This window comes from Propithecus coquereli, unplaced genomic scaffold, assembly GCF_000956105.1.
Source record: "Propithecus coquereli isolate 6110/MARCELLA unplaced genomic scaffold, Pcoq_1.0 Scaffold285, whole genome shotgun sequence".
Classification (NCBI taxonomy): Eukaryota; Metazoa; Chordata; class Mammalia; order Primates; family Indriidae; genus Propithecus; species Propithecus coquereli.
The window spans coordinates 2,993,952-3,018,059 of NW_012148452.1; the positions used below are offsets into that span (position 1 = coordinate 2,993,952).

The 24,108-nt window shown below is 50.7% G+C and overlaps 2 protein-coding genes across 2 annotated transcripts; one reads left to right on the plus strand and one right to left on the minus strand.

Annotated features, from left to right (window-relative positions):
• Positions 1-380: 380 nt before the first annotated feature.
• MKS1 (Meckel syndrome, type 1) lies at positions 381-12,641 on the plus strand. Its single transcript, XM_012648407.1, has 18 exons — positions 381-526; positions 874-983; positions 2,258-2,328; positions 2,732-2,887; positions 3,989-4,086; positions 4,489-4,617; positions 4,882-4,986; positions 5,642-5,750; positions 6,313-6,369; positions 7,406-7,448; positions 7,710-7,775; positions 9,220-9,290; positions 9,645-9,714; positions 9,805-9,912; positions 10,923-11,056; positions 11,591-11,673; positions 11,759-11,856; positions 11,956-12,641. Exons 1-18 carry the CDS (start codon positions 447-449, stop codon positions 12,045-12,047), a joined length of 1,680 nt encoding a protein of 559 aa, XP_012503861.1. The 5' UTR covers positions 381-446; the 3' UTR covers positions 12,048-12,641.
• A 1,025-nt stretch (positions 12,642-13,666) lies between these two features.
• Positions 13,667-23,880, minus strand: EPX (eosinophil peroxidase). The gene is made up of 12 exons (XM_012648415.1): positions 23,805-23,880; positions 23,591-23,684; positions 23,180-23,352; positions 22,895-23,012; positions 22,665-22,794; positions 21,573-21,779; positions 20,117-20,435; positions 18,491-18,651; positions 17,884-18,139; positions 17,284-17,454; positions 14,458-14,695; positions 13,667-13,868 (listed from the first exon to the last, which is right to left on the minus strand). The coding sequence occupies exons 1-12, from the start codon at positions 23,878-23,880 to the stop codon at positions 13,667-13,669; spliced, it is 2,145 nt and encodes a 714-aa protein (XP_012503869.1).
• Positions 23,881-24,108: the final 228 nt, after the last annotated feature.

Here is a 24,108-nt window from a genome sequence, read left to right on the forward strand (position 1 = left end):
CCATGACCATCACTGACTCTTTTAGGCATAATGGGTGCATTCTTTCAGTCACTTCCACAGATTTTCAGGCCAAACTTTTCATGAGATCTGTGGAAGGCATGTGGCGTGGTGGGAAAAGTAGAGACGAGGACTCAGGTCATCTGATTGTGGTGCTTATCACCTTTTCTGCATCTAAATGAAGCGGGCTGATGGCTGTGCCTGTTTTCTGTTTTGTACAGCGCATCAAGTCCTGTCTTGGGTGCGCGTGAGCTTTGCTCGCACTCATAGTAAGCGATGACCGGCAGGACCCTGGAGCGCGCCCGGGCCCTGGGCCGGGACAGCGCTGCGACCGGAACGACGCGTTACGCGCGCAGCGCCTCCACCGCTACCGGAACCCAGCGTCTCCGTTGCCTGGGGAACTGGGGGCGGTGCGCTTTCCGGCGCAGTCGCGGCGCGTCGCAGCTGTCATGGCGGAGGCCTCCTGGAGCACTGACACCGGGGAGGCAGTGTATCGCTCCCTGGACCCCGTGCGCAACTTGCGCCTCCGGTAGTTGCACCGCCCTGGCCCCAGCCCCAGCCCCAGCCCCAGGGTCCCATGCTTTTATACCGTCAGATAATTAGAGCCTGAACTTCTGTTCCAAGGCCCCCACTTCCGCTTACAAACCCGACCACTTTCTCTCCGGTCTCCCGACTTCTCCTCGCACTACTTGCACCCCTAGCCCTGTGTCTCCAGTACATCCTCTCACCCTCACTCTTCCCCTTAGGACTCCACGCCCCACCCACCTCCTCTGTCGTCTGCACCTAGCACACCTCGGAAACCTCATCCTTGCTCTGTGTTCATCTTCTGGTTATGTGTCTTGTAACGCGTATTTTGGAATTCTCTTTCCTTGACAGGGTCCACCTGCAAAGAATCACATCAGGCAACTTTCATCATTATCAGCCTGCTGCCCAGTCCGGGAGTGACCTCATAGACTTGGCCACTTTTAGGCCTCAACCAACTGCCAGTGGGTGTTATGGTGGTGATGTTGCCCCCTGAGGATTTTGGGAAAAGGCTTGGGGCGGTAGAGTTACTCTTAAGACAGAGTAGACCCAGGTCTGCGGTTTTAAGAGAAACCTGCGCCTTTTTCAGAGGAGGAGTGGGAGGTATATAAAGGTTGAGTTCCTTTCCTAGCTGATAAATGTTGGAGCCAGGATTTGAACCCAGGCAATCTTAACTACTACTTTATGTTGTGTGTGAAAATTGAATAAGACATGATTCCTGCTATCAAGATACTGATCAGAATTGTGGCCAAATATAGTGAAATAACAAATACCATGCTTTTGATATGCTGTAAATTTGCCTTGCAACCTAAATACCATTTGTGGCATTTTTTGTCTAAGAGAAAATATGCTCCAAACTCTAAAGACCTGCATGTAAACACTTTAAAAAACAATTTTAAGATTGGATCAGGTGATGGGCACACTTATAGCCCCGACTCAAGCATTACAAAAGCTATCCATGTAACAAAAACATTTGTACCCCCTTAATATTTTGAAATTAAAAAAAAAGATTGGAGACTGCTTGAAAAATGTGCATATAAACATAAACTATGTTGTTGTGGTTTTCCTTACCTGAAAGCTGAAAGCGAGGAAGAGAGGACAGGGTGCTTTTTTGGGGTCACTAGTCTTTATGTTTTTGTTGTTTCTATTCATACATATTTCTGGGTAAGAGTGTGGGCTGGTGGGTTGTGAAGCATGTGTCTCTGAAAAAGGCACACTCAGTTAGAAGTGTATTAGATTTGGTTCTTTAAAAAAATCACTTATTTGCCTTCTCTGTCCTCTCTGGACACTTGGTCTCCTAAGTTACAGTGTTTATGATTCAGTATATATAGCTTCAGGAATAGTAAAAATAAAAATGCCACGGTCTGCATTTTCTAGCAAATGCAGACAGTTGGGATTGAGGAAGGGCTGGCTATCAGCCTATATATCTAAATTGTAGTTCCTGACACTGAATTAGATTAAATATTTTCTGGAAGGCAGGACACCTTTTATTCAAATTAGAAGTGATTAACACTTCTCGAGTCCTTGTCTTGGCTTCTGCTAAAACTAAGCATCATATGTTGTGGAGTATATCCACAGCCTCTCTAGCCTTTGTCTAGATGGAGTGCTTAATAAATTACTGAACTCCAGCTGGTTTTGTGGCAAATGTAAGAGTAAGGACTTTGATTATAATCAATCACAGAGCAAGAAGTGATGCTGGTTTGGCTCAAGCATTTGACTCACTCTGTTGTCTTTGGAGGTGGACACCGCCCAGATGAAGATGAAGAGGAGGAGATTGTGATTGGGTGGCAAGAGAAGCTCTTTAGCCAGGTAAGCCAGTGTCTCTTGTCTGCTACTGTTACCTGGTCTACCCCGCCTGGCTGGTGATACAATTACCAAGCTGATTTCCAGAAAGTTTGTAACAGTTCATACTTTCCACTGTTGTGTTTATAGAGGCAATATACAGTGACTGCCACTACTCAGTTTTATGATCCTGGGTAAGGGACTTCTCACCTCTGGGCTGTATGCCATCTGTAACAGCAGAGTTGGATTAGACCATCACTCTGGATCCTTTTAGCTCTAACATTCCTGGATCCCCTGCTCTCTGTTAGTTTCAAGTTGGTTATGAAAACATGTCAAATAGCATCAGCTCTATAGAACTGATTTGATTACACAGAGGAACAAAAGTTTGATGTATTCTCAGTCTATCTCTGTTTCCTTGTGGTGACCTCAGTTTGAAGTAGATGTATACCAAAATGAAGCAGCCTGTCAGAGTCCTTTGGATTGTCAGTATCGTCAAGAGATCCTGAAGCTGGAGAATTCAGGTGGCAGGAAGAACCGACGAATCTTTACCTACACTGACTCTGATAGATACACCAATTTGGAGGAGGTATTATTCTTTCTGAGGTCCCATAATTTCCTTCTTTGCGTCCCCTAGTTTTCTGGCCTCACTGGGTTGTGCGTGTCAAATAAGAAGCCTGTTAAAGGCAGACAGGTAGCTTGTCTAGAAACTGCTGTGAGCTGCTGGCCGCCAAGCTGGACAAGAGTGGGTACGGTCTGCAGGTGGTGTGGCTGCCGCTCCCTCTTTGCTTGCTGGAGGGCCAGGGAGAGCTCACAGCATGCATACTAGGAGAAGTAGCCACTGGGCTTGACTTCTGCCATGCATCATCATGAGATAAGACAAGCGGTGGAGTCTAGAACAATCTAGATGAAATTCATCAAGAGATTCACCCCAAAGTCTGAATATATGGGTTTGAAGAGGAATTTAATACAGTTATGAGGAATGGCTCATGTCCTCAATTTGCCTGTGCCAACATACCCTTGTGGACTTGTTTTACGTTTTCTTCATCCGCTGTGTATGTTCTGTCTTTTCAGTAAGACTTTAAACGCCTTGAGGGTAGAGCCTATATTTTCTTTTTCTTTTTTTTTTCAAGCAGAATTGACCTTCAGGAGTAAGAACCTTTATTTTCTGATTTTTGTCTTTGACCCTGTAGATCTCTGCAAGGAGCGGGTGTTAAACAAATGTTTTTGAAAGATTGGCATGTTTTCATTAGGAGAGCTGTGAGTTGGTAGCATATAAAATTTACATTGTCTATTTTGGAAAAGCAAATAAAAATGCAGTTAGTGTTCAGTTACCACATGAGGATTTTCCACAAAATACTTGTATCCCATTTGTTACTTTCCAACCACCTAGTTAACTTCAACATCTACCAGGCAAACTAACTCAACTTTTTGTGCTCAGAGAATACAGACTAATTTTAATATTAGCATAAATAAAATCTGAAATCCTGGGACAGTCCAAGATGTGGTAGACGTCTTCTTGGCTTGTTTGTGCCACTGCTCCCCCGCATTAGCATGTGTAACAGTGAGGTGGTTGTGCCTGTTAGGCTGAGGTCATGGAGGAGGTTTCAGAAGGAAGACTTCCCTTCGAGTACTTGGCCCCAGGTGGCCCTGACCAGATGGCTCACATGGGGCTGCTCTCTTTTCTCAGCACTGTCAGAAAATGACCACCGCAGCCAGTGAGGTGCCGTCTTTCTTAGTTGAACGAATGGCAAACGTCAGGCGGCGACGGCAGGACAGGAGAGGAACGTGAGTACAAGTGTGTGAGGGGTCAGTGGGGCCTTTGTGGTCCTTCCATGCCAGTGTTCTCGGTATGTCCACCAACTGGAGCTTTTTATTTCCTAAACTTAGGTAGTTTTGAATTTTTATCAGTGGTAATATACAGTATTCATTATTACTTTATAATTAATTTAAAAAATCAATATAAAGATGTAAAATGTCTTTCTCACCCTTCATTTGGATATTTTTCCAAAATGCCCCATAGAGAGGGAAGGGATATCATTTCTGTTTGTTAAATATTTTGGCTCTTAAAACAGTATGTTCACCAACTCAAGCATCCCATCCTGAAATGGACCACCGCTGGGGCATGCTCCCCCCTTCAGGCTCTTTAGGGGGTGCCAGGGAATTGACCCTTCCTGTGGTGTTTCCCAGGGAGGGCGGCATCCTCAAGTCACGCATCATCACCTGGGAACCCTCGGAGGAGTTCGTCAAGAATAGCCATGTCATTAACACCCCTCTTCAGACAATGTACATCATGGCAGACCTGGGGCCATATGGAAAGTGAGTAACGCATCTCACTGCCAGCTCAGATCCTCAGCCTCTTCTTCTCTCACTAGCCATTGCCTTCCTGTATCCTCCTCCCTGGGGTATACGGGAGGGAAGGACATTTTCTTCCTTTTCTTCTTAGCGGTACTCGGAAGAAAGTCTTTTACTATGGTAGTTCTCACTGTAGCCTCTCTTCTCTCCCCTGGAGCAGGCTGTCTCTTCCTCTTGCCTTGAAGGACCAGTGATCCTGAACCTTGGTGTTGACTTCCTGATTTCTAGGCTTGGCTACAAGAAGTATGAGCATGTCCTCTGTACCGTGAAGGTGGACAGCAATGGTGTGATCACAGTTAAACCTGACTTCACAGGCCTCAGAGCACCCTACAGGTGAGGAGAGGAGGAAAGAGTGGAGACTGGTATTCCTTCCCTTGGCTTCACTTCTTGCTCTTAGTTGAGGAGATTTTCAGAAAGCCCGTCATCTGTTCTAACTTTTAAATTCCCAGGCAGTGGTTCATATTCTGTTCTGGGCCATAGGCCCTTAGAAAACTGGGGACCCTGTTCTCAAAATGTGCAAGTGCACCATTTGAAAGGGATCACTTCAGTGGTGTAGTTTGGTGAAAATGGTTCTCTGTGCTGCCAAATGTAAGGACTGACCAGAACAGAGTGAGGTGAACTCAGCCAGGTCTTTTCTTCTGTGCCGATTTTTCCTTATCTCTGTGTCTTGGAATACTAGAACTGTAAATTGGAAATCATTTGGATAAACCTGTCCATTTTTCAAGTGAGAGAACTGGGTGCCAGGGATGTTGTGTGTTAGGGTTTCACGGTGACTTCAAGGGTCTGGAACCTACACTTTCTGAGTCTGGTCTGGTGCCCTTTCTGCTTCACCATTTTGTTTCCCTCTCCCAGCCATCATTACGGCCATTTTCGTCATCATATACTGCAAGCGAGGTGTGTGGGCAGTGACGGTTCAGCCCTGGGCTAGATCTGAAGGGCCCCATCTCTTACTGTCAGAGTTAGTCCTTTTGTGGCTTTGACCTTACAGAATCGAGACAGAAGGGGAGAAGCAGGAGCTGTGGAAGTATACGATTGACAACGTGTCCTCCCTCGCACAGCCAGAGGAGGAGGAGCGGGAACAGCGAGTGTTCAAGGATGTAAGAGCTAGTTCACTCCAAGTACCAAAGGGATGAGCCTCAGTGCCTGGAGCTGAGACCGTGTCTGAGCTTGATGTCAGCTGTTACTAGGGACAAGCCTTGCCCTCCACAGCCTCTTCTGACCTGGGAAGCGTTGCTGACGTATCAGACGGAAGTTTTTGATCATATTATAATAACAGCCATGACCATTTATTTGAGCATTTACCATGCTCTGTGCTAGGCCCTACTTCACAAACCTTATTTCCTTTGGACCTCACAACAACCCTTTGAGGTAAATACTTTTATTATTACCATTTTATAAACGAGGAGACTGAGATTGAGGAGCTTAGTAGTCTGCCCAAGGTGACGTAGCTTGTAAGTGTGCGAGTCGGAATTCGGTCCCAGACCTGCTGACTCCAGAGCCTCTGTGCTTCACTTTAAAATGACAGTGAGTGGGATGCTTAGGCCTCCAGCTCTCGGTGTCCTTTCCCATTAATTGCTTTTTTATCTCCTTCCCGTTCAGAACTGAGCCCTGGTCTGGCTTGGGTTGCATCTTGAGTTTTGGTTTGGTTTGTTTCTTCAGCTTTATGGCCGGCACAAGGAGTATCTCAGCAGCCTCGTGGGCACTGACTTTGAGATGGTGAGTACTTGGCTTCCTGCAGCACTGTGAGCTGGGTTTAACCAGAGCGTTCGGACTCTGGCTGAGTTACAGTGCCTCTCTTAAAGGTCTCCAAGATCTACTCTTTAGTGAAGAAAGGAAGTCAAAGAATAGCACATAGCGTATAGTCCTTGTTATGTGTTTTGAAACACTGCATATTGATACAGAACTGTTCACACATAGGAAAGGGTCTGAAAGGGTCCACACATGCTGCGGATGGCTTTCTCTGGGGAGGGGGTGAATTGGGAGGTGGTAGATGGGTAGCGGGTGGTGGGAGGGATATGTCAGGGATTTTCCCTTTTTATTCCCTAAGCTTAGGTAGTGGTAATGTATTCACGTGTTACTTTATAATTAATTTAATAAATTAAAGATGAACAATGTCTTCCTCCCTCTTCGTGTAGATATTTTTCCAAAATGCCCTAGAGAGAGGGAACAGGAGTCATTTCTGTTTGTTAAATATTTTGGCTCTTAAAAAAAAAATTCAGGTCAGTTATTCTGTGGTCCTGTACTTTGTTTTCCTTCATTCCAAGAGTTCCATTTCTAGATCTGGAAACAAAGATAGAATTACCTACTGGTCTCCCTCTCTCTCTTTAAAAAATTAAGTTTTATTATTTTCATATTACATAAGCCACAGATATTCAGTATTAAAAAGTTAGATAAAACAAATACACAAATAATTAAAAAAAGAAACCTTGCTAGTTTCCTGACCTCAGCCATCTAAAGGGAACAGGGGTTTTTGGCTTCCCATTGCGTGCCAAAGGGCAGCTGTTGTTGCTAATTTCCCACACTGCATTGCCCTTACTACTATTTAAATTATATCCTTTCCCCTACGTTGTGAATTTTAGAAATGAAGGAAACAGATCTGTGGAGAAGCGTAGGGGTGGGGGTGAGGAAGTGCAGTAGTGACCCAGGGTCTGACCTCCAGGGTCAGGTCTTCTGCAGGTTTGTGGGCAGGGCTGGGGAGAAGTCCTGGTTCCCTCCCAGCCTCCTGATCTTTCCCCACTTGTCTCCACCTTAGACTGTCCCAGGCACCCTCCGGCTCTTTGTAAATGGAGAGGTAGGTAAGTATCTTGCCAGATAGAGATCTCTTGATGCTTAGGCAGGTGTTTGGATAGAGCTATGAATAACCTGCCCCACCCTGGTGGAGGCCTTGGGTTGTCTACAGTGCTTTGGAAACTCAGTGATGAGTCTTTCCTGGAAACCCAGAGAGTTCCTGGCCCTCAAAAGACTTGCTTCCAAAGCATGTAGGGCCCGCAGGACTGGGTTGGGTGCTGAGGGTGGTAGGAGAACAAGCTAAAATAGTTTCCTGTTTTCTCTCTCAGTTTCAGCCCAAGGCTATGAGTATGACAATCTCTACGTCCACTTCTTTGTAGAATTGCCAACTACTAGTAAGTAATTTCTTAAATCTCTCCTTTCGTACCCATTCTGACAGTGCTAGAGACATTCAGTCAGGCTTCCTTCCCCCCTCCTCCACGGAAACTTTTACTGCTCTTTTCAAGGTCATAGATCACTTCTACTTTGCCAAATCCAGTGGTAACTTCTCTGCTTTCACCTTACCTGACCTCTCTGAAGCATCTGACACAGCTCATGAAACACCTCTCTTGGCTTCTGGCTCCACGCTTCTCTCTTCCATCTTGCTGGTGGCTTATCAGCCTCCTTGGCCAATTCCTCCTCTTCTGTTGATCTTAAACTATTAGAGCTTCAAAGCCGGAGCCTAGGCCTTCTGTTCCTCTCTATCAATGCTCTTCCTAGGTGATCTCATCCATCCCACAGCTTAAATACCATTTGCGTGTCTCACATTCCCAGGTTTCCATCTCTAGCCTCAACCTTTTCCCTGAACTCCAGACTCACATCCAGTTTCCTCTTTGTCATTTCTGTTGAACGTTACCAAAGAGAACTCTTGATTCCCTCCCTCCCCCCAAACCTATCCTCCCTGGTCTTCCCCATCCTAGCAGAGTGGCAGCATCATCCACCTAGCTGCTGATACCAAAAACCTAGGAGATATCTTTGATTCCTGACTTCCTCTAGCTCCCTATAGCTGGTCAGTCCGTCAGCGGTTCCTGTCAGCTCTGTCTTCGGAAGCTGTCCTCTCTCCACCCTACACCAGGCTACCACCATCTCTTACCTGGGCCAGTGCAGTCAGCTTCTGACTCATCCTCTTGCTTCCTCTCCTCCCCCTTGCAGTTCATTTGCCACGTACACCGTAGCCAAATCGAGCTTTTAAAAATGTAAGCCAGTTGTGTCGCTTTCGAGCTGAAAACCCCAACAGCTTCCCCTCCCACTAGGAGTAAAATCCAAACTCCACTCCCTGCATGAGCTGGCCCATGGGTATCTCTTCCTTACAACATTCCAGTCATTCTTTGCAGCCAAGGTCTTGCCCACTAGAGTTTTCTCAGGATCATTTCCTTTGTCTGAAACGCTTTCTGCCATATCTTTGCATGGCTGGTTCTACTTGAGTTTGGGTCTCAGTCTGTGTCACTTCTGAGAGGCCTTCTCTCCCCACCCCATCTAAGTGAGCCTCCAAGTCACTCAGTCCCTTCCCCCTGTTCTGTTTTTAGCACAGCACTTATCACCACCCGATAGTCTCCTGTTGGTTTGTTTGTTGTCTGTCTCCCCAACCTCGCCCCCCATGTTAGCTCCATAAGAGAGAGGGATCTTTTCTATCTGTTTAGCAAGATATCTCCAAGATGTAGGAGCGCATAGCAGACTCCCAGTAAACAGTAAATGAATGATTGATTGTGTGAATGAATAAATGAATAAAGAGACTGGCTTTTTCTCAATTACTTGCTCTCCTCCCAGGTGAGCTTAGTATATCTGGTCTTTGGCTTTCAGACTGGTCAAGCCCAGCATTCCAGAAGCTCTCAGGAATAACACAGACCTGTGCCACCAAGTCCCTGGGAATGGTATGGAGGATGGGCGAGGGTATCTGGAAGGGAATGGGAATCTGCTCCTGGGGCAGCATTTGAGGGTTTATCAGGCCAGCTGCTGCACTCTGGGGAGGATTCCAGAGTTGGGTCTGACTCTTCCGTGTGGGCTCTGAAGGGCTGCCCAGTCCTCTCTCTGCCGTTTTGAGAAGGGCAGCATCTTGTATTTGGGTATCCCTTTGCCTCTCAACCTCTTAACTTCCCACCTGGGGTGATCATTTTTCTTTTTCTCTTGTAAAAGTGACCTTGTCATTGGCTCCAGGGAGAACAAATTCCAAACGAGGCCTTCCCACTGTATGGCATTGAGTATAAAGGGACACTCCTCTTTTTTAGGACAAGGTGGCTTACTTCTGCTACCCATTCACGTTTGAAGCCTTCTTCCTCCACAAGGATGAATCTGCCGGTGAGTAGCTCAGCAGTTGATCCTGGGCCTTGGTTCTCCTCAGCCAGTGAAGGCCTCTGTGACCTGGCTGCTGCTCTCATTTGCTCCCAGATGCTCTCCCTGAGTGGCCTGTGCTCTACTGTGAGGTGCTCTCCTTGGACTTCTGGCAGAGGTATCGTGTGGAAGGCTACGGGGCTGTGGTGCTGCCTGCCACCCCAGGTAACCTCTTGTCCTGCCCTTCTGTGGCTCGCATGCCCTAGGTCCTAGGCATGAGACTAACACTTCCAAAAGATTTGAATGCTTCTGGCGAGAAGTATGGATAATTAGAAATCAGAAGCGTTTACCTTGTTTGGGGAATTTCTTCCCTCTCTGTTCGAGACAGCTAAGTGAAATTGGAACTCACTTCCCGAAGCCAAGCAGCCTCGCGGTCTCTGCTGCATGCTCTGTGCTCCTCCAGCTGGACTTACGGCCTTGAGGGAGAAGCTGCGTGGGGCTCTTGGCGCATATGTATTATATGAGTCAGTGTTCACTTTGAAATAAAAGCGGCTGTCTTTTATTGTGTGCCAGGCACTGTGCCAAATGCTTCTCATTTAATTCTCCCAGCTGCTCTGTGAGGGGCAGGTTGTGCTATTACTCCCATTTTACCACACGAGAATGAGGCTCACAGGTTAAGAAACCTGTTATGGGCCGGGCGCGGTGGCTCACGCCTATAATCCTAGCACTCTGGGAGGCCGAGGCGGGTGGATCGCTCAAGGTCAGGAGTTCTAGACCAGCCTGAGCAAGAGCGAGACCCTGTCTCTACTAAAAAATAGAAAGAAATGATCTGGACAACTAAAAATATATATAGAAAAAATTAGCCGGGCATGGTGGCGCATGTCTGTAGTCCCAGCTACTTGGGAGGCTGAGGCAGTAGGATCGCTTGAGCCCAGGAGTGTGAGGTTGCTGTGAGCTAGGCTGACGCCACGGCACTCACTGAGACTCTGTCTCAAAAAAAAAAAAAAAAAAAAGAAACCTGTTATGGCATACAGGCAATAATTGACAGAGCCAAGATTTGAACTCCTATCTGATTGGTTTCCAAACTGGCGCTCTGAACCACCATGAGAACCTTTCCCAGAGGCCTGGTCGTCACCAGACCAGGTGTTTTAGCAGTGTCAGCCTGTGTCATTGCACCAGTGAGGGGCGGCATGCGCTTTCCGGTCCTGGCGCCACTCTCTTCTCCCTGTGCGCAGGCTCTCACACCCTGACGGTCTCCACGTGGAGACCCATGGAGCTGGGCACCGTAGCTGAGCTGAGGAGGTTTTTCATCGGCGGTTCTCTGGAACTGGAGGACCTCTCCTACGTGCGGATACCAGGAACCTTCAAGGTGACTTTCGTCTCTGGGCCAACTTCATGCTGGGGAATTTACTGTCCTGTCTTTCTGTTCTGTAGAAGGTGGGATCTGGGTTAAGGCCCCTTCGTTGTTCATTGCTTCAGTATTACTTAGCCCCTTCCTTACTGTGGCATAAGCTGGAAGTCATGGCCACATTTTGAACCAGGTTCAAATATCTATACTGCCATCCTAGGAGATCTCTGGAAAACAGTATACTTAGAGATTTCCCCTAGTCCCCATCAGAATAACTGGCTCCGCCTTTTCCCCCATCACTGAAGGCCTGGTAAACAGATGTGGGGAGAATTCTCAGTGAACGTGTAAGATTGCTGCTTCTTAGGTGAAGTTGGAATGTTCCCTGATCTATAGTGGGGGCCCAGTGTCAGCCGTGAGGTGATGGGAGAGGGAATGGGGTTTCCCCGGCGGAGCTGCTTTCTGCAAGGATGGCAATGAGAATGGGAGCGAGGCCAGCCTGGCACCTGGCGTCTAGAGACTGCAGAGGCCTGATGCTGTCTCAACCGTATACCACAGGGGGAGCGTCTCAGCCGCTTCGGACTCCGCACAGAAACCACAGGGAGCGTCACCTTCCGCTTGCACTGTCTGCAGCAGTCCAGGTGAGTGACCTGGCCCTCTGCCCTGGGGCACCTTAGCCCTGGGGACTGGAGAGCAATTGCGACCATGTGATGGGCCCCCCTGCAGAGCCTTTATGGAATCAAGCTCCCTTCGGAAAAGGATGCAGAGTATGTTGGACCGTCTGGAAGGATTCAGCCAGCAGAGCTCCGTTCACAATGTGTTGGGTAGGTCCTCCCCTGTCCCAGCTGGCTACACGGGGTCAGCATGGGCTGTGTTCCTCCGGGCACCACGGCAGCTGACTACTGCATCTCTTTCCCTTGCAGAGGCCTTCTATCGAGCCCGGCGCCGCATGCAGGAGGCCCGAGAAAGCCTCCCCCAGGACTTAGTAAGGCCCTCAGAAACCCTGGAGTCCTAGCTCACTATAGCCCTGGCCCACGGTGCAAGAGGACAGGACGAGGGATGCCTGAGGCCGGTGCTCTCCTGCCTCTTCATCTTTCTTATTAGAGCCCACACTGGCCTGCTGAGAACTGGAAAAGCCAGGAAATCCCTGGCTGGCGCCTCTGCCTAACCTTCTGCTGGGTGTTTTCCCTGCCATGTGGATATAAAGCCAGAGACCTGTGGCCCTTTGTGGTCCCCCTCTTCATATTTCAGCTGCTATAAATGGGCATCACAACAAGGCAGACTTTTGGTCTGCAACTCGTTTGGGGTGACCTCGTAATTAGTCTGCCCTTGACACAGCCTCTTTTCAGCTTGTCTCAGTCTCAGTAGCAGAGGGCTACAGGGATCTGCTGTTCCACAGCCTGCCTGCCTTCTTCCAAGACAGGAGCAGGAAGGTGAGAGAGATTTAAATCCCGGCCTGTGAGTCTCAGCCTCCTCTTTCCAGGGCAGCCTCATTCTGCTGCTTAGGCCTTGTTGAGATTGAGATATGACTCATTTCTGGAGTAAGTGAGGGCTAAAGGCAGTGCCCAGTCCTTTCTGCTAGCTGGATATATCTTTTATTGTGTTTTTTGTACATAAAAACTTTTTATATTGACCGATGTTCTGTAGGCTCCTTCTCTGCTCAGGTCTCTGGCATGGCTGAGGTTGTCATCTTATTGTCAGGGCCCCTAATGTCTGCCCTTCCCCTTTCCTCCTTTCCCTACTCCCGAGTGTTGCTATGGGCTCTCGTAATTCAGCCCCAGGAGAGGCTCAGTGGTTAGTGCCAGCTTGTGTCTTCGCAGCACTCCTCTTAAACATCTGGAGCAAAGCAGGGGACTGTGGCCACGCTCTCCCAGCCCGACACAGAAACGGCAGCCCCTGCCCTCAGCAGTGCTTTATTGGGAGAAGCAGAGCATGCTGCCCAGCCGCAGGCTCAGGGGAGGATTGTGTGGTGGCTAGAGGCTGGGACTGTGTGGTCTCCCAGTCAGGTGGGGGAGGGCTGGGAAACAGAAGAAAGGAGCTGGGAACTCTCTAGCTGGCTCTTCTTGCCTGGGCCTCAAGGCCGCATGGCTTGGTTCACAAGTCTTTGCACCTGGCGCTGATTCATAAGCTAATACCTAAGAAGCTCCCAAAGCAGGTGAGTCCAGTGCTGCTAGGAGCACCAGCTGTCACTCCCAGCCAACTCTGAGGTGTAGCCAGCCAAAGCATCAGCAGGACACAGTTGCTCCAGAGGGTGAAGGCAGCCTCATAATCTTCCCCTTCCCTTTGTCTCCAAGGGTTGTAGCTTGGCATAGACTCCTGTGGAAACAGCAGACCTGGCTAAGTGAGGACTTTGCTGGACATCCAGAAGTGGAGCTGTTTTAGGGTATTAGTGACCAAGTTGGGGATAGTTGGGCACTTCCTAATTGTCCCCCAAAGTCCTAGGCCCTGGGATTGACTGTGAGCCTAAAAGCTAGCACACTGGAAAGACACTAGGGAGGAGTACCCTGTCCCTAGTGACAAGTTCTGTTCTGCTTAGAGGCCTAAGAGGACTCAGCTATCCCATCCAGGGAAGGATGTGAGGGCATGACCCAGCCCAGCGCTGCTGGAGGAGGCCTCCCCTTACCTGCAGAAGCCTTACGTGCCTCTCCAGGCTGACAGGTTCAACCTGGGGATACGGCTGCAGCTCACAAAGCCCCGGGGGTAGACGTTGGCCCTGAAGATGTGCCTTGAAACGGTGGTGATACCGGTATTGTCACATATAATCCGAGACAAGGAAATCCGGCTCAGGGCCCTGCGCTGTCTTCTGGTGAAAACGCCCCGTTTCTGCCACCAGAACCTACCGGGTAGTCAAGAGAAGTGGATGAAGGTTGGGGAGGAATTACCTTATAATTAGCACCTGTTTTGTTCCAGGTATTTTTACATACATTATTTCATTCAATTCTCACAAAATTCCTACAAAATAAGTATTATTTTTATAAAGGAAGAAACAGGTTCAGTGTTTAAATAAATTGCCCAGTATTAAGTGCCCAGTATTAAGTAATTTAAGTGGCCAGAGCTGGATTTGGACCCAGGCAAATACCAAATCCAAGTAAGGAGTCAGGTCTTGGATCAGAAACTTACTAAAGGGAAACCAGATTTAGCCCTTTCTGTCCGTTTTCTGGAATCCACTAGCCTGGAACAGTGAGGCTGACAAGTCTGCCTCCTGGGTTTACGGTGACCCCAGCTCAGGCAGTGTTAGCCTTGCCTGGGTCGGTGTGTTTTTCCCTCTGACCCAGCTTTCGGGAGGAGCCTCCTGGTCTCGGATCCTGTGAACTCGGAAGAAATGAAGCCAGAAGAGCACTTTCCCCCATTGCTTTCCCATCTTGAAACGCCAGTGTCTTCTGCTCTGTCTCTGGTGCGGATGTCTTTTCGGGTAGGTCACTTACCTGTCTCCATCTCGGACCCTTCTGAACTGGTTCTCAAAAAGACAAGCCAGAAGAGGCCCCACCCGGGCCCCTGGCAAAAGAGGCTCTGCGATGGCCCCAATCCAGATGTCAATGTTGTCAGGCGTCCCATACAGATTGAGGAACTTCCTTGCCAAATCCTGGTTTTTCAGCACCCGGCTAAGCTGTGCCAGATTCCGGGGCTGGGAGAGCCCGCAGAAGCGCCTCCAAGCATTGTACCCTGTAGGGGACGGGGGAAAAATACCTTCAGCCTCGCTGACCTCCTGGTAGCTTCTGCTTCTCTCCAAAGTTCTCTGAGAGAAAGCTGTGGCCAGTCAATACTGGGCAGAACAGAAAGATCTCAACTGGCAGAAGAGGCCCCGAGCCTTCCAAAGAACAGATTGCTGTCCTCTAATTTAAAATGTGAGTGGACAACCATGCTTTGTGTACACCAGACTATATACGTCAGACTGAGGCGTGCGTCCTAATGTAAAAAGCTGTTGTAACCCAAGATTCATAACCATAAATCTGACATACAGTGATATTATAATTAGGCTCATGTGCATTAGTTAGGCACATATAAGACAGTACCCAGAATGTAAAAGACTCTCAATCAGGTTTGTAGAATGAATGAAAAAGCAAATGAATAAATGAATGAATAAACAAACAAATGAAGAACATGGATAAAATTCAGAAGAGGACCACGCACTGTATGATTCCATTTATAGGAGCGGTCCAGGATAGGCCAATATAGAGACAGAAAGTATATTAGGGGTTATCGGGGGCTAAGGTGGGGATAGGGAGTGACCTAATGTTATTACAAGGTTTCTTTTCAGGCTGAGGAAAATGTTTTGATATTAGACCATGGTGATGATTGCATAACTCTAAATACACTGAAATCATTGAATTGTATTCTTCATATGGGTGAATTTTATAGTGTATCTCATAAAGCTGCTTTTAAAAAGTTTTCAGGCTGGGTGCGTTGGCTCACACCTATAATCCTAGCATTCTGGGAGGCCAAGGCAGGAGGATCGCTTGGGGTCAGGAGTTCAAGACCAGCCTGAGCAAGAGCAAGAAAGACCCTGTCTCTACTAAAAAATAGAAAAAATTAGCCAGAAGTGGTGGTGCACTCAGCTACTCAGGAGGCTGAGGCAGGAGGATCGCTTGAGCCCAGGAATTTGAGGTTGCTGTGAGCTGTGATGATGCCACTGCACTCTAGCTGGGGAGACAGAGCAAGACTCTCGAAAAAAGAAAGTTTTCAGAAACTTCCAAGGACCATCCATACTGATTTCTTAGCTATCAGGATCCCACACAGGGCCAAGAGACATAATATGGTGTGGACAATCATGATAGGACATAGCTTTGCCACGTGCTAAAGAAACACCAGCCCAGCCTCGTCCATTAAACTACCGCTTACAAACACCATCTGCCAGCGGAACAAGGAAAACGACTGTGTTACTAAGTACTGTTGAATGTGTATGTCTCAGGAGCCTCACAGCACCTTTGGGAGGTACTTTTATGGTATGTTAATTATATCTGACAAATTTGCTGAAGTTGAGCAACCATGACCTTTCCAAGGTCACTTCACTATTAAGTTCAAACCAGGTTGTCCAATTCCAAATTTGGTATTAGACTTGGAAGGGGATTGGAGGCAACTGCAAGAGCTAGCATCAGGATAAAGTTCCTGGGATGGTTTGGCGGGAATAGGTATTGGAGGGCAGAAGCTCACTGTGTGGCAGCTTGGGTGGCCAGTGATCTCGGTTCTCCAGCAGGGGTGCCCACAGCTCCAGAGCTGTCAGAAGCACCCAAGTTTAAGGAAGCAAAGAAACAGGTTTCTTGAGTGCCTGCTATGTGCTGCTGGGCACTGAGTTAAGTGGGGTGAGCAGTAGGAAGTCCCCCCACTCCCTACATGGCCAAGGATCAGCTGAGGTAGTTGGGGCTTCAGGCTCTGTCTAGACAGGGAGGTGGGAGATGGGAAGGTGAGAGGAGCAAGGCAGTGGCCTGAGCCTTCCTTTAATGGGGTCGAATGGGGGGAAGAAAGGAAAAATTGGGCTGGGCGTGGTGTGGTGGCTCATGCCTATAATCTTAGCACTTTGGGAGGCTGAGGCAGGAGAATCGTTTGAGGCCAGGAGTATGAGACCAGCCTGGGCAACAGCAAGACCCTGTCTCTAATTAAGTAAGAAAGAACTGTGGAATTTACTATTTCCTACTTATGTGACCTTGAGCAAATTAATAGCTGTCTCTGACCTTATTTCCTCATCTATAAATGGCTGTAATAACTGCTTCTCAAGGTCACTGGGAGGACAGAATAAGTTAATATACATGAAAATGCCAAGCAAAGTGCCTACTTTTTTGGCTTTCCTGGGATAAAGTCTTTCGTGCCCTCACCAAACAGCCAATGCAAACTTAATTGTATTCCCCCTGCTCCCTGCCTCTGAGCTCTTGGCCTTTCTCCACTTAGAGCAAGGGGTGTTTCTGTAGCCCTAGAATTTTAGCCTTCCTCCTTGCAACTTGCCAGGTTTTGGGAATGGGGCAGTTCTTCCCTGCCTTTTAAATCTACTGCTTTCTCTACTTGGAAAGTCCTGATCTCCCTTTTTTGGCTCCTGTGCCCAAGTCCTGGTCGTGTGCTGAACCTAAAGCTGGAGACCCTACAGCAGAAGGGAGAGACTTGGCGGAATGGTAAACAGGTGTTCCCAGGATGCTTTGTTGCATCACCCTTGGCCTTGCGTGCCTCTGCACCACTGCCCATCCTGAGACAGTCCCAGTCAGAAAGGAGGCGGCAGCCCCAGCCTGCGCAAAGCTGGGGGGAGAGGCAGGCAGCCCCCTCACCTGGAAGGCCGTGATCCCGGGAGCGTTGCATGTTGAGAGCCGCCAGGTCCAGCCCGATCCTCCTCACTTGCTGAAACAGCCGGTCCCGGAGCTCATCCACTACCATGGAATCTTGACGGTTCAGCTTGGCAGGGGTGGCCATGAGGCCTCGGAGGATGGGGTCGATGCCACCTGGTGGCGGGGAACGTGAGCAGCACAGATTGGACCAGCCTCAGGGAGTGGATCATCACATGATGCCAAGCTAGCTCAGAGCTGGGCCAGCCAGTTGCTTATGTTCTATAATATTTGTCAGGAAACAGAGACCTGGGGGGGCGGGGTATGAAGGAGCTGCAGCTGGGAGGGAGAGGGGTCACCCTACTTCTTAAAGAGTGGAAGGTGAAGGCAAACTCCTTGCAGGTCTGACATCAGTCTCTGCCCCCTTTAGACATCCCGGAGGATGGGAGGCCTGTGACTGAGTGTCCTGCCTTGTCCCCACTGTCCTGGGGAGATATTAGCAGTGGCCTCAGCGGCAGCAAGGCCTCCTGGCAGTAAGCCCAGCCCACCTGGGGGAGGGTGTGCTCCCCACCCTCACCCACATTTGCCTCTGGAAAACCTGGTCACCTTCATACACGACTCGCCAGCTGGCAAAGAAGGCAGAGCTGAGAGGAACTTGCGAGTTGGGTGCCGAGGCCTGGTATCGGCTGTCCAAGCGGAACATGAAGGGCTGGAGCAAGGTGTGGCCGAAGCGGAAGGCCAGGGTGAAGACATTGGCCACTCGCGGGTCCACATGGGAGCAGTACCCCCTGTAGGGCCCCAGGGTTCTCCTGGCCCGAGCCTTGCCCAGAACCAGGGGCAGAAAGTCTCGATAGGTGATGATCTGGGAGAGAAGACAGGAGGAACATTACCCCAGTGGCTGCACGTCCCACACCCTTGCCTTTGCAAAGGGCCACTCAGACACGTTACCCTTCACTGTCATCATGCCATGTGTGGCAACGTTAATTTCGCATTGGTAGATGGAGAAGCTGAGTGACATGGACAGGGTCACACAGTGAGTGAGTGGCAGGATCGGGGGTAGAGGTCAGCTGTCAGGCACACCCCCAGTCACCCAGACCCAGCTGGCTTGATGTTCATCCCAAGGATGTGTTAAGGAAGATGAGAGCCACTTGCTCAGGTTGCTTCTCCGTGCCAGGCTGTCTTCTGGGGGATGCTGGGACCCAGGGCCCCCTACCTGGACCAAGGCCCCCACAATCTTCCGAGCCTCGTTGTACAGCTTGTCTCCAGTCCACCGGGGGTTCAGGCGCCGCAGCTCAGTGGCCAGCCGGTTGTGCTCTCGCATAAAGAGGGTGTGCATGGCTGCCAGTTTGGGAGTTTCCGATGATCGGGAGTCACCTTGAAAACCCCAAGTGCAGAGTTGCCACAGCCTTTCCCAGAGAAATGTCTTTCTGCTGGGGCAGACAGAGGGCTGGGGACTGGAGAAACGGGGCGGCTCCTGGCCCTCACTGGACTTCCATCCCCTCGGCTGTGCTGTGAGCTCCTTGTTTAACTGTGACCCTCGTCCCCCAACATGACAGGCCAGGAAGGGAGGACAGTGGGGTCTTAGTGGCTGGAGCAGGTTCGGTCTAGGTGGGAAAGCACAGGGCAGCTGTTGGTCTCAGGCAGGGAAACCTCTGCCTAAGACAACCAGATCCGCAGCCTGGACCAGCTATGGTGGAGGGACCCAGTGACTCCCAGAACCTTGACCTTGGTTCTGTGAGCCCGCTTGTCCCATGCACTGCGTCCATCTGCTTGTTCTCTACCAAAGGCTGTACCTTTTCTTGTCTTTGGACTTGGTGTCATGCCCCTCTCCTCCGGGGAGCCAGAGGGAAAGAGAAAGGGAAGGAGGGTCGTGCAGAGCCCCGTTCCTGCCCCAGACCTTCTATAGGCAAGGAAGGAAAGTAAATTCAGTCATTTGTTTGCTTTTAACCAAGCCCTTTTGCACAAGGCCTTATTTGGGCAGCTCTTCAGTAGACCTGTCGTGCTGCTCTTCCCAGGACACACAGATGTGCAGTCCTTAGACACGGGGGTGGAGCCGACCCCCTGTGGGGAGAGCAGGGGAAGGGCGTGGACGTGAGTCCCTAACGTGAACTCTGCCCTTTGAAACTCTGTGCTCTTGAGCACATTATCCCTCTTCCCTGAGTCTGAGTTTCTCATCTGTAAAATGAGAATGATAATCCCCTCCTTTGAGGGCTGCTGGAAGGTTGAGGGATGGCACATCTAAATATCTTAAATAACCGGAAGTGATTACCATTATTATTATAACCATGTACATGCGGGGAATTCAAATTATTCATCCAAAAGAAGGGACCAGGCAACGGTGTCTGGCCACAGTGTGCGCGCGTGGAGGGGGCTGGGGGGACTAAGGAAATTTAGCCCAGCCTGGCAAAGGAATTTAGAGAAGGAAAAAATTTACATGGAAATAACAGCTGCTTTCAGGTAATTAAAGGGGCAGTTGCTGTGTGAAAGAGGGACAGCCTCTCTGAGGTTCCAGAAACATGACTCGGAGCAACATGTGGATAGTGGCTCGAAACAAGGAGGACCTTCCTAAAAGTCAGAGCCGCCTGGGGAGGGGCTCAAGTGCCACACAGGTGGTGAGTCCCTTCTTGCTGGAGATGGTCAAGCAGTGATCTGGCCGCACACAGGGCGTTTGCAAGACCCTCCCCCTTACTGATTCTGTGATTGTGCACAGACCTGTGCCTGTGGTGTGCCTGATCCTGACGTCCCAACCACGCACCCTCCCTGCATCCACCCGGCTTCCCCGTCCCGAACGCAGGGACGGCTGTTTTCTGGGAAGACACCACCTCTCCCCCAGTCTGACCTGCCAGGAAGCAGGGGATGCGCGCCAAGCGGTTGGTGAGGAGACAGGGGTCCTCGTGCAGGTTGTCGAAGGGCAGCAGGGCCCGGCCGTTGTCGCCGAAGCGGGTGTTGACGGCCAGCAGTCCTAGGTAGTTGGTCCGGTTGCGGAGCCGCAGGGCCAGAGAGACCTCGCTGCCATACACCATGCTGGCGTCCACGAAGGAGGTGAGCGCGTTGATCTGGTTTCGGACCGTGTTCCTGCTCTGGGGGCACGCGGGGGCCGAGCGGAAGAAGGGGATGCAGTCGTGCCGGTCCTTGATGCGGGGGTCGTTGGGTGGGATCTGAGGTGGAAGAGGGGTCAGTGACACTGGGACCCCTCCACAGCAGGCCCACTCCTCTTGGTCATCTCCCAGCTCCCTCAAAACCTTGCCTTAAACTCCCCTCCTCCAGGGAGCCCTCCTCCACTCACCCGGACTGTGCTGCTCACCCCTTCAGTCCGAGCATCCTTAGCACTTTGTATCAGAGAGTCATCAAAGGTTAGAAATGAGTGAGGCTTTCAAACAGTCTAGATCCTCATTTTACAGATGGGGAAACTGAGCCTCAGAGAGGGGAAGTGACAACTAGTTAGTGGGAGAGGCGGGTTGAGAACATAGTTCTGACGTTCAGGCCTGTCTCCTTTAATTCTGTTCAATTTGACGGACCTTTCCTAAGCTCCTTTCTTGCTGGGTGCTTTGGAGACTATGAAGGTGAAAAAGCCCAGTTACAGTTACAGGAAGCTGGTAGTTCCATGAAAACACACACACACACACAGAATTAAGTAACTCTAAATTGAAGTGGCGTTTGCTATGCTTAATATACAAGCCAAATGCTAACGGTATAATAGGAAGACCCGGGAGGGCTCCCCAGAGGAGGCGTCCCTGAGCCAGGGCTTGAGGAATGGATAGAGTGAAGACAGGCAGGGGCCAGCCAAGGACCTTACGTGTCATCCCTCATGAATGTCACCCCACCTGTTAAGGTGTAAAGGGGGAGTGAATGTGTGTGAGCGTGTGCATGCACGTCTCCCTATGTCCCCAGCAGAGACTGCTTGCCGGAGTCCATCCTTTCTTCCCTAGTGCTCCACACCAGCCTTGCCTCCCAGCACGAAGGACAGGACCCTGCTCGCAGCCCAAGCCCAGGAGTTGGCGAGAGCTGCAGGAGCCTCAGGGTTTCCGAAAGTAGAGGCCCCGAGGCTCCCCTGTTGGAATTAGACCCGTGGGCCAATGCCTGTCTCGAGTGCTTCCCCTTCCACGGAGCCCCCTGGCAGATGGGCCCACCCCCAGCACTCAGACACGCACAGCACTTGAGCCTGTGCCCGGCTGTGTCTCCTGTGTCTCCGTCTTACACCTCAGCTCCACGTTGCTTCAGTCTTCCCGACCCCCCACCAGCCCTCTGCCTAGGAAGGGGGCCCACCAGGGGCCTGGGAGACTGGCCGAGGGTACCTTGATGGGAAAGCAAGGGGGCAGCTGGGCACAGGTCCTCTCACAGTCAATGCCTGCAGTGAAAGACACTCTGGCTGGGGACTCCGGGGCGAAGTCCAGATCGTGGTCGATGAACTGGCCCCACTGCATGAACATGAGGGACCGGCCCCGGTCGGAGGCCAGCCTCTGGGTGGGGAAGCGCACGATCTGGTTGGAGACCGCCCGGACCTGGTGGGGAAATAATGTCAGCGTGGGGCATGGGCTCCCAGCCCCGCAAGGAGTTGGTGCCGACCCGGGACTCAGGGGGCAGCAGCTGCCCCTGCTGGAGTTGACAGTCTCTCATCCTCTTCCACCCTCCATCTCCTTCCCCTTTTGTCCCTGGAGATGAAGCCACCTCCTGTTGTTGCTGTCACTGTGGAAGGATGGTCTCTGGTGTGGCCTCTGAGGGTCCAGCAGTAAAGAGAAGGAGAGGGGCAGGTGGGCTGGCTCAGGCCTCACCAGCTCTTCCAGAGGGGGAAATAGATCAAATTGATAGATCAGTTCATTGACCAATAGATAATCAGATGATGGCACCAATTCTTAGATGCATGGACTGGTTTCAAGGTGATGGATAATAAATATAGAGAGAACTGGATGGATGGATGGATCAGTAGAAGAAAAATTAATTAATGGATGTTGATAGACCCTAACCCTAACCCCCAATTGTTATATTGACATATGAACAGAAAATTGATGAGCCTATTAATGTGAAATAATATAGATCAATAGAACCAGAGTAAGGTATATAGCTCTTTATATTTAGTAAGATACTTTGACACTAATTCTCTCAGAGAAAAAGCCCCAATACTCGAAAGCTAGCATTAATAGATCACATCCTGTAGAGCTGTTTACATCAAATATTTTACTTAATATTCACACTAGCTCTATGAGGTAGGTTTTACTACTATTTTATAGATGAGGAAACAGACTCAGAAACCTGTCGTATTTGCCCAAAGTCACCCAGCTGGTCAGTGGGAGAGCCTGGGTTTGTGCCGTCTGGATGACTCTGGGCGATGTTTTACTCCTGCATTTAAAAGAGATCTTGCATCCCCCACATCCCCAGCCCTGACTCACGAGAGGGAGGAGAAAGCCATTGCGCCTCCTGCTGGAGGTCCAGCCAAAGGGTAGTGACAGCCCATCCTCGTACCTGGCGGGCAGCCAGCGGGCCAAGGCCTGGTTGGAGGCCCCCAGCAAGGGTCTCCTCCTGCAGCGGGTGGGTCAGGGTTAGCAGGCTCCGCATGGAGGGTGGGGGTGGGTGAGGGAAGGGCAGTGTTCCCAGGTCAGGTGCAGCCCCTGGCACCTACCTGTTGTTGCATCTCCCAGTGATGGTGCGGTACTTGTTGCTGCACTTCTCAGCCTGGTCCCGGGGAGCACAGCCGCTGGCCTGGGACAGCCGCCGCAGCTGGGCTTCCGTCAGCACATCTGGGGGAAGGGCAGGTGAGCAGGCCCCAGCTGGCCTGTTCCATACCTCCCGTCCCTTTACCTCTCTCCTCCCAATACCCCAAGGCTGTGCCCCTGTCCCCCCACCCCAGCTTCCTTCCACTCCCAGGCCAGGCCAGGCCCCGGGGGCTCAGTGTGGAGCAGAGTACCAGTGACATTGAAGGGTCTGGACCACTGGTGTAATTTCTTTTCCAGCAGCCCCAAGGCCACGTGCATATAATCCGCAGCCCGAATGACTGTCCTGGTGGTCGCTGCTGGTTGCTTGAAGTAGGACAGGAGGTCCATGGGGCTGGCCAAGCCGCTGCGAAGGCGCTGCTTTATGCTGCTCAGAAGACAAGTGAGGGCTGGGGGAGGAGTGCAGAGCTCCCAGCAGAGCCCCAGCCCAGTGGACGGTCAGGACAGGGCAAATGGACAGAAAAGTGGGTGGAAGGGAGGCTCTCTACCAACGGCGGAGATCCTGCGGGGCCCAGGGGTGGGCGCTGGGTGAGATGACCTTGGCTGGAGCCCATCCTGCCTCATCGCCCCTCCCAGGCCCATGCAGCCCCCAGACCCAGGCCCACCTCCTCTGGGTCCGATTGTAGGCGGCATCCACCAGCAACTTGGCCTCCGCTATGCAGTCCTGGAGGACCGAGGTCTCCACTGCCCTGGGGGAGGCTGCTCAAAGGGGATGGGGACTCAGGGTGTAGGGGAGCCATAGACCCCCCCCAAGCACTTGCTCTTCATTCCTCTTCCCTCAGACCAGCCCTCCTTCTTGGCTGTCTAAGGGGCTATTACCTGGGGCAGTGCCCTCCCAGGGCTGGGCAAGGTTGAGTGTGGCTAGGACCCCTGCCAGGGCCAGGAGCAGCTGCATCCCTGCAATGAGACTTCCCCAGCACGGAGAGCAAGCAACACCTCCAGCCTGCACCGAAGGCTGCTTGCCTGGAGGACCCCCAGCCAACCTCCCACCTGCTCCTGCTCTTCTCTGGAAGTAGCTGGGAAGGGACATTTATATCTCATCTTAGGGTAGGGGGAGGGCAGCTCTGGGGCCCAGAAGCCCAGCCTCTTGGGTGGGGTTTCTGGAACCTCCCTCTGGTTTTCA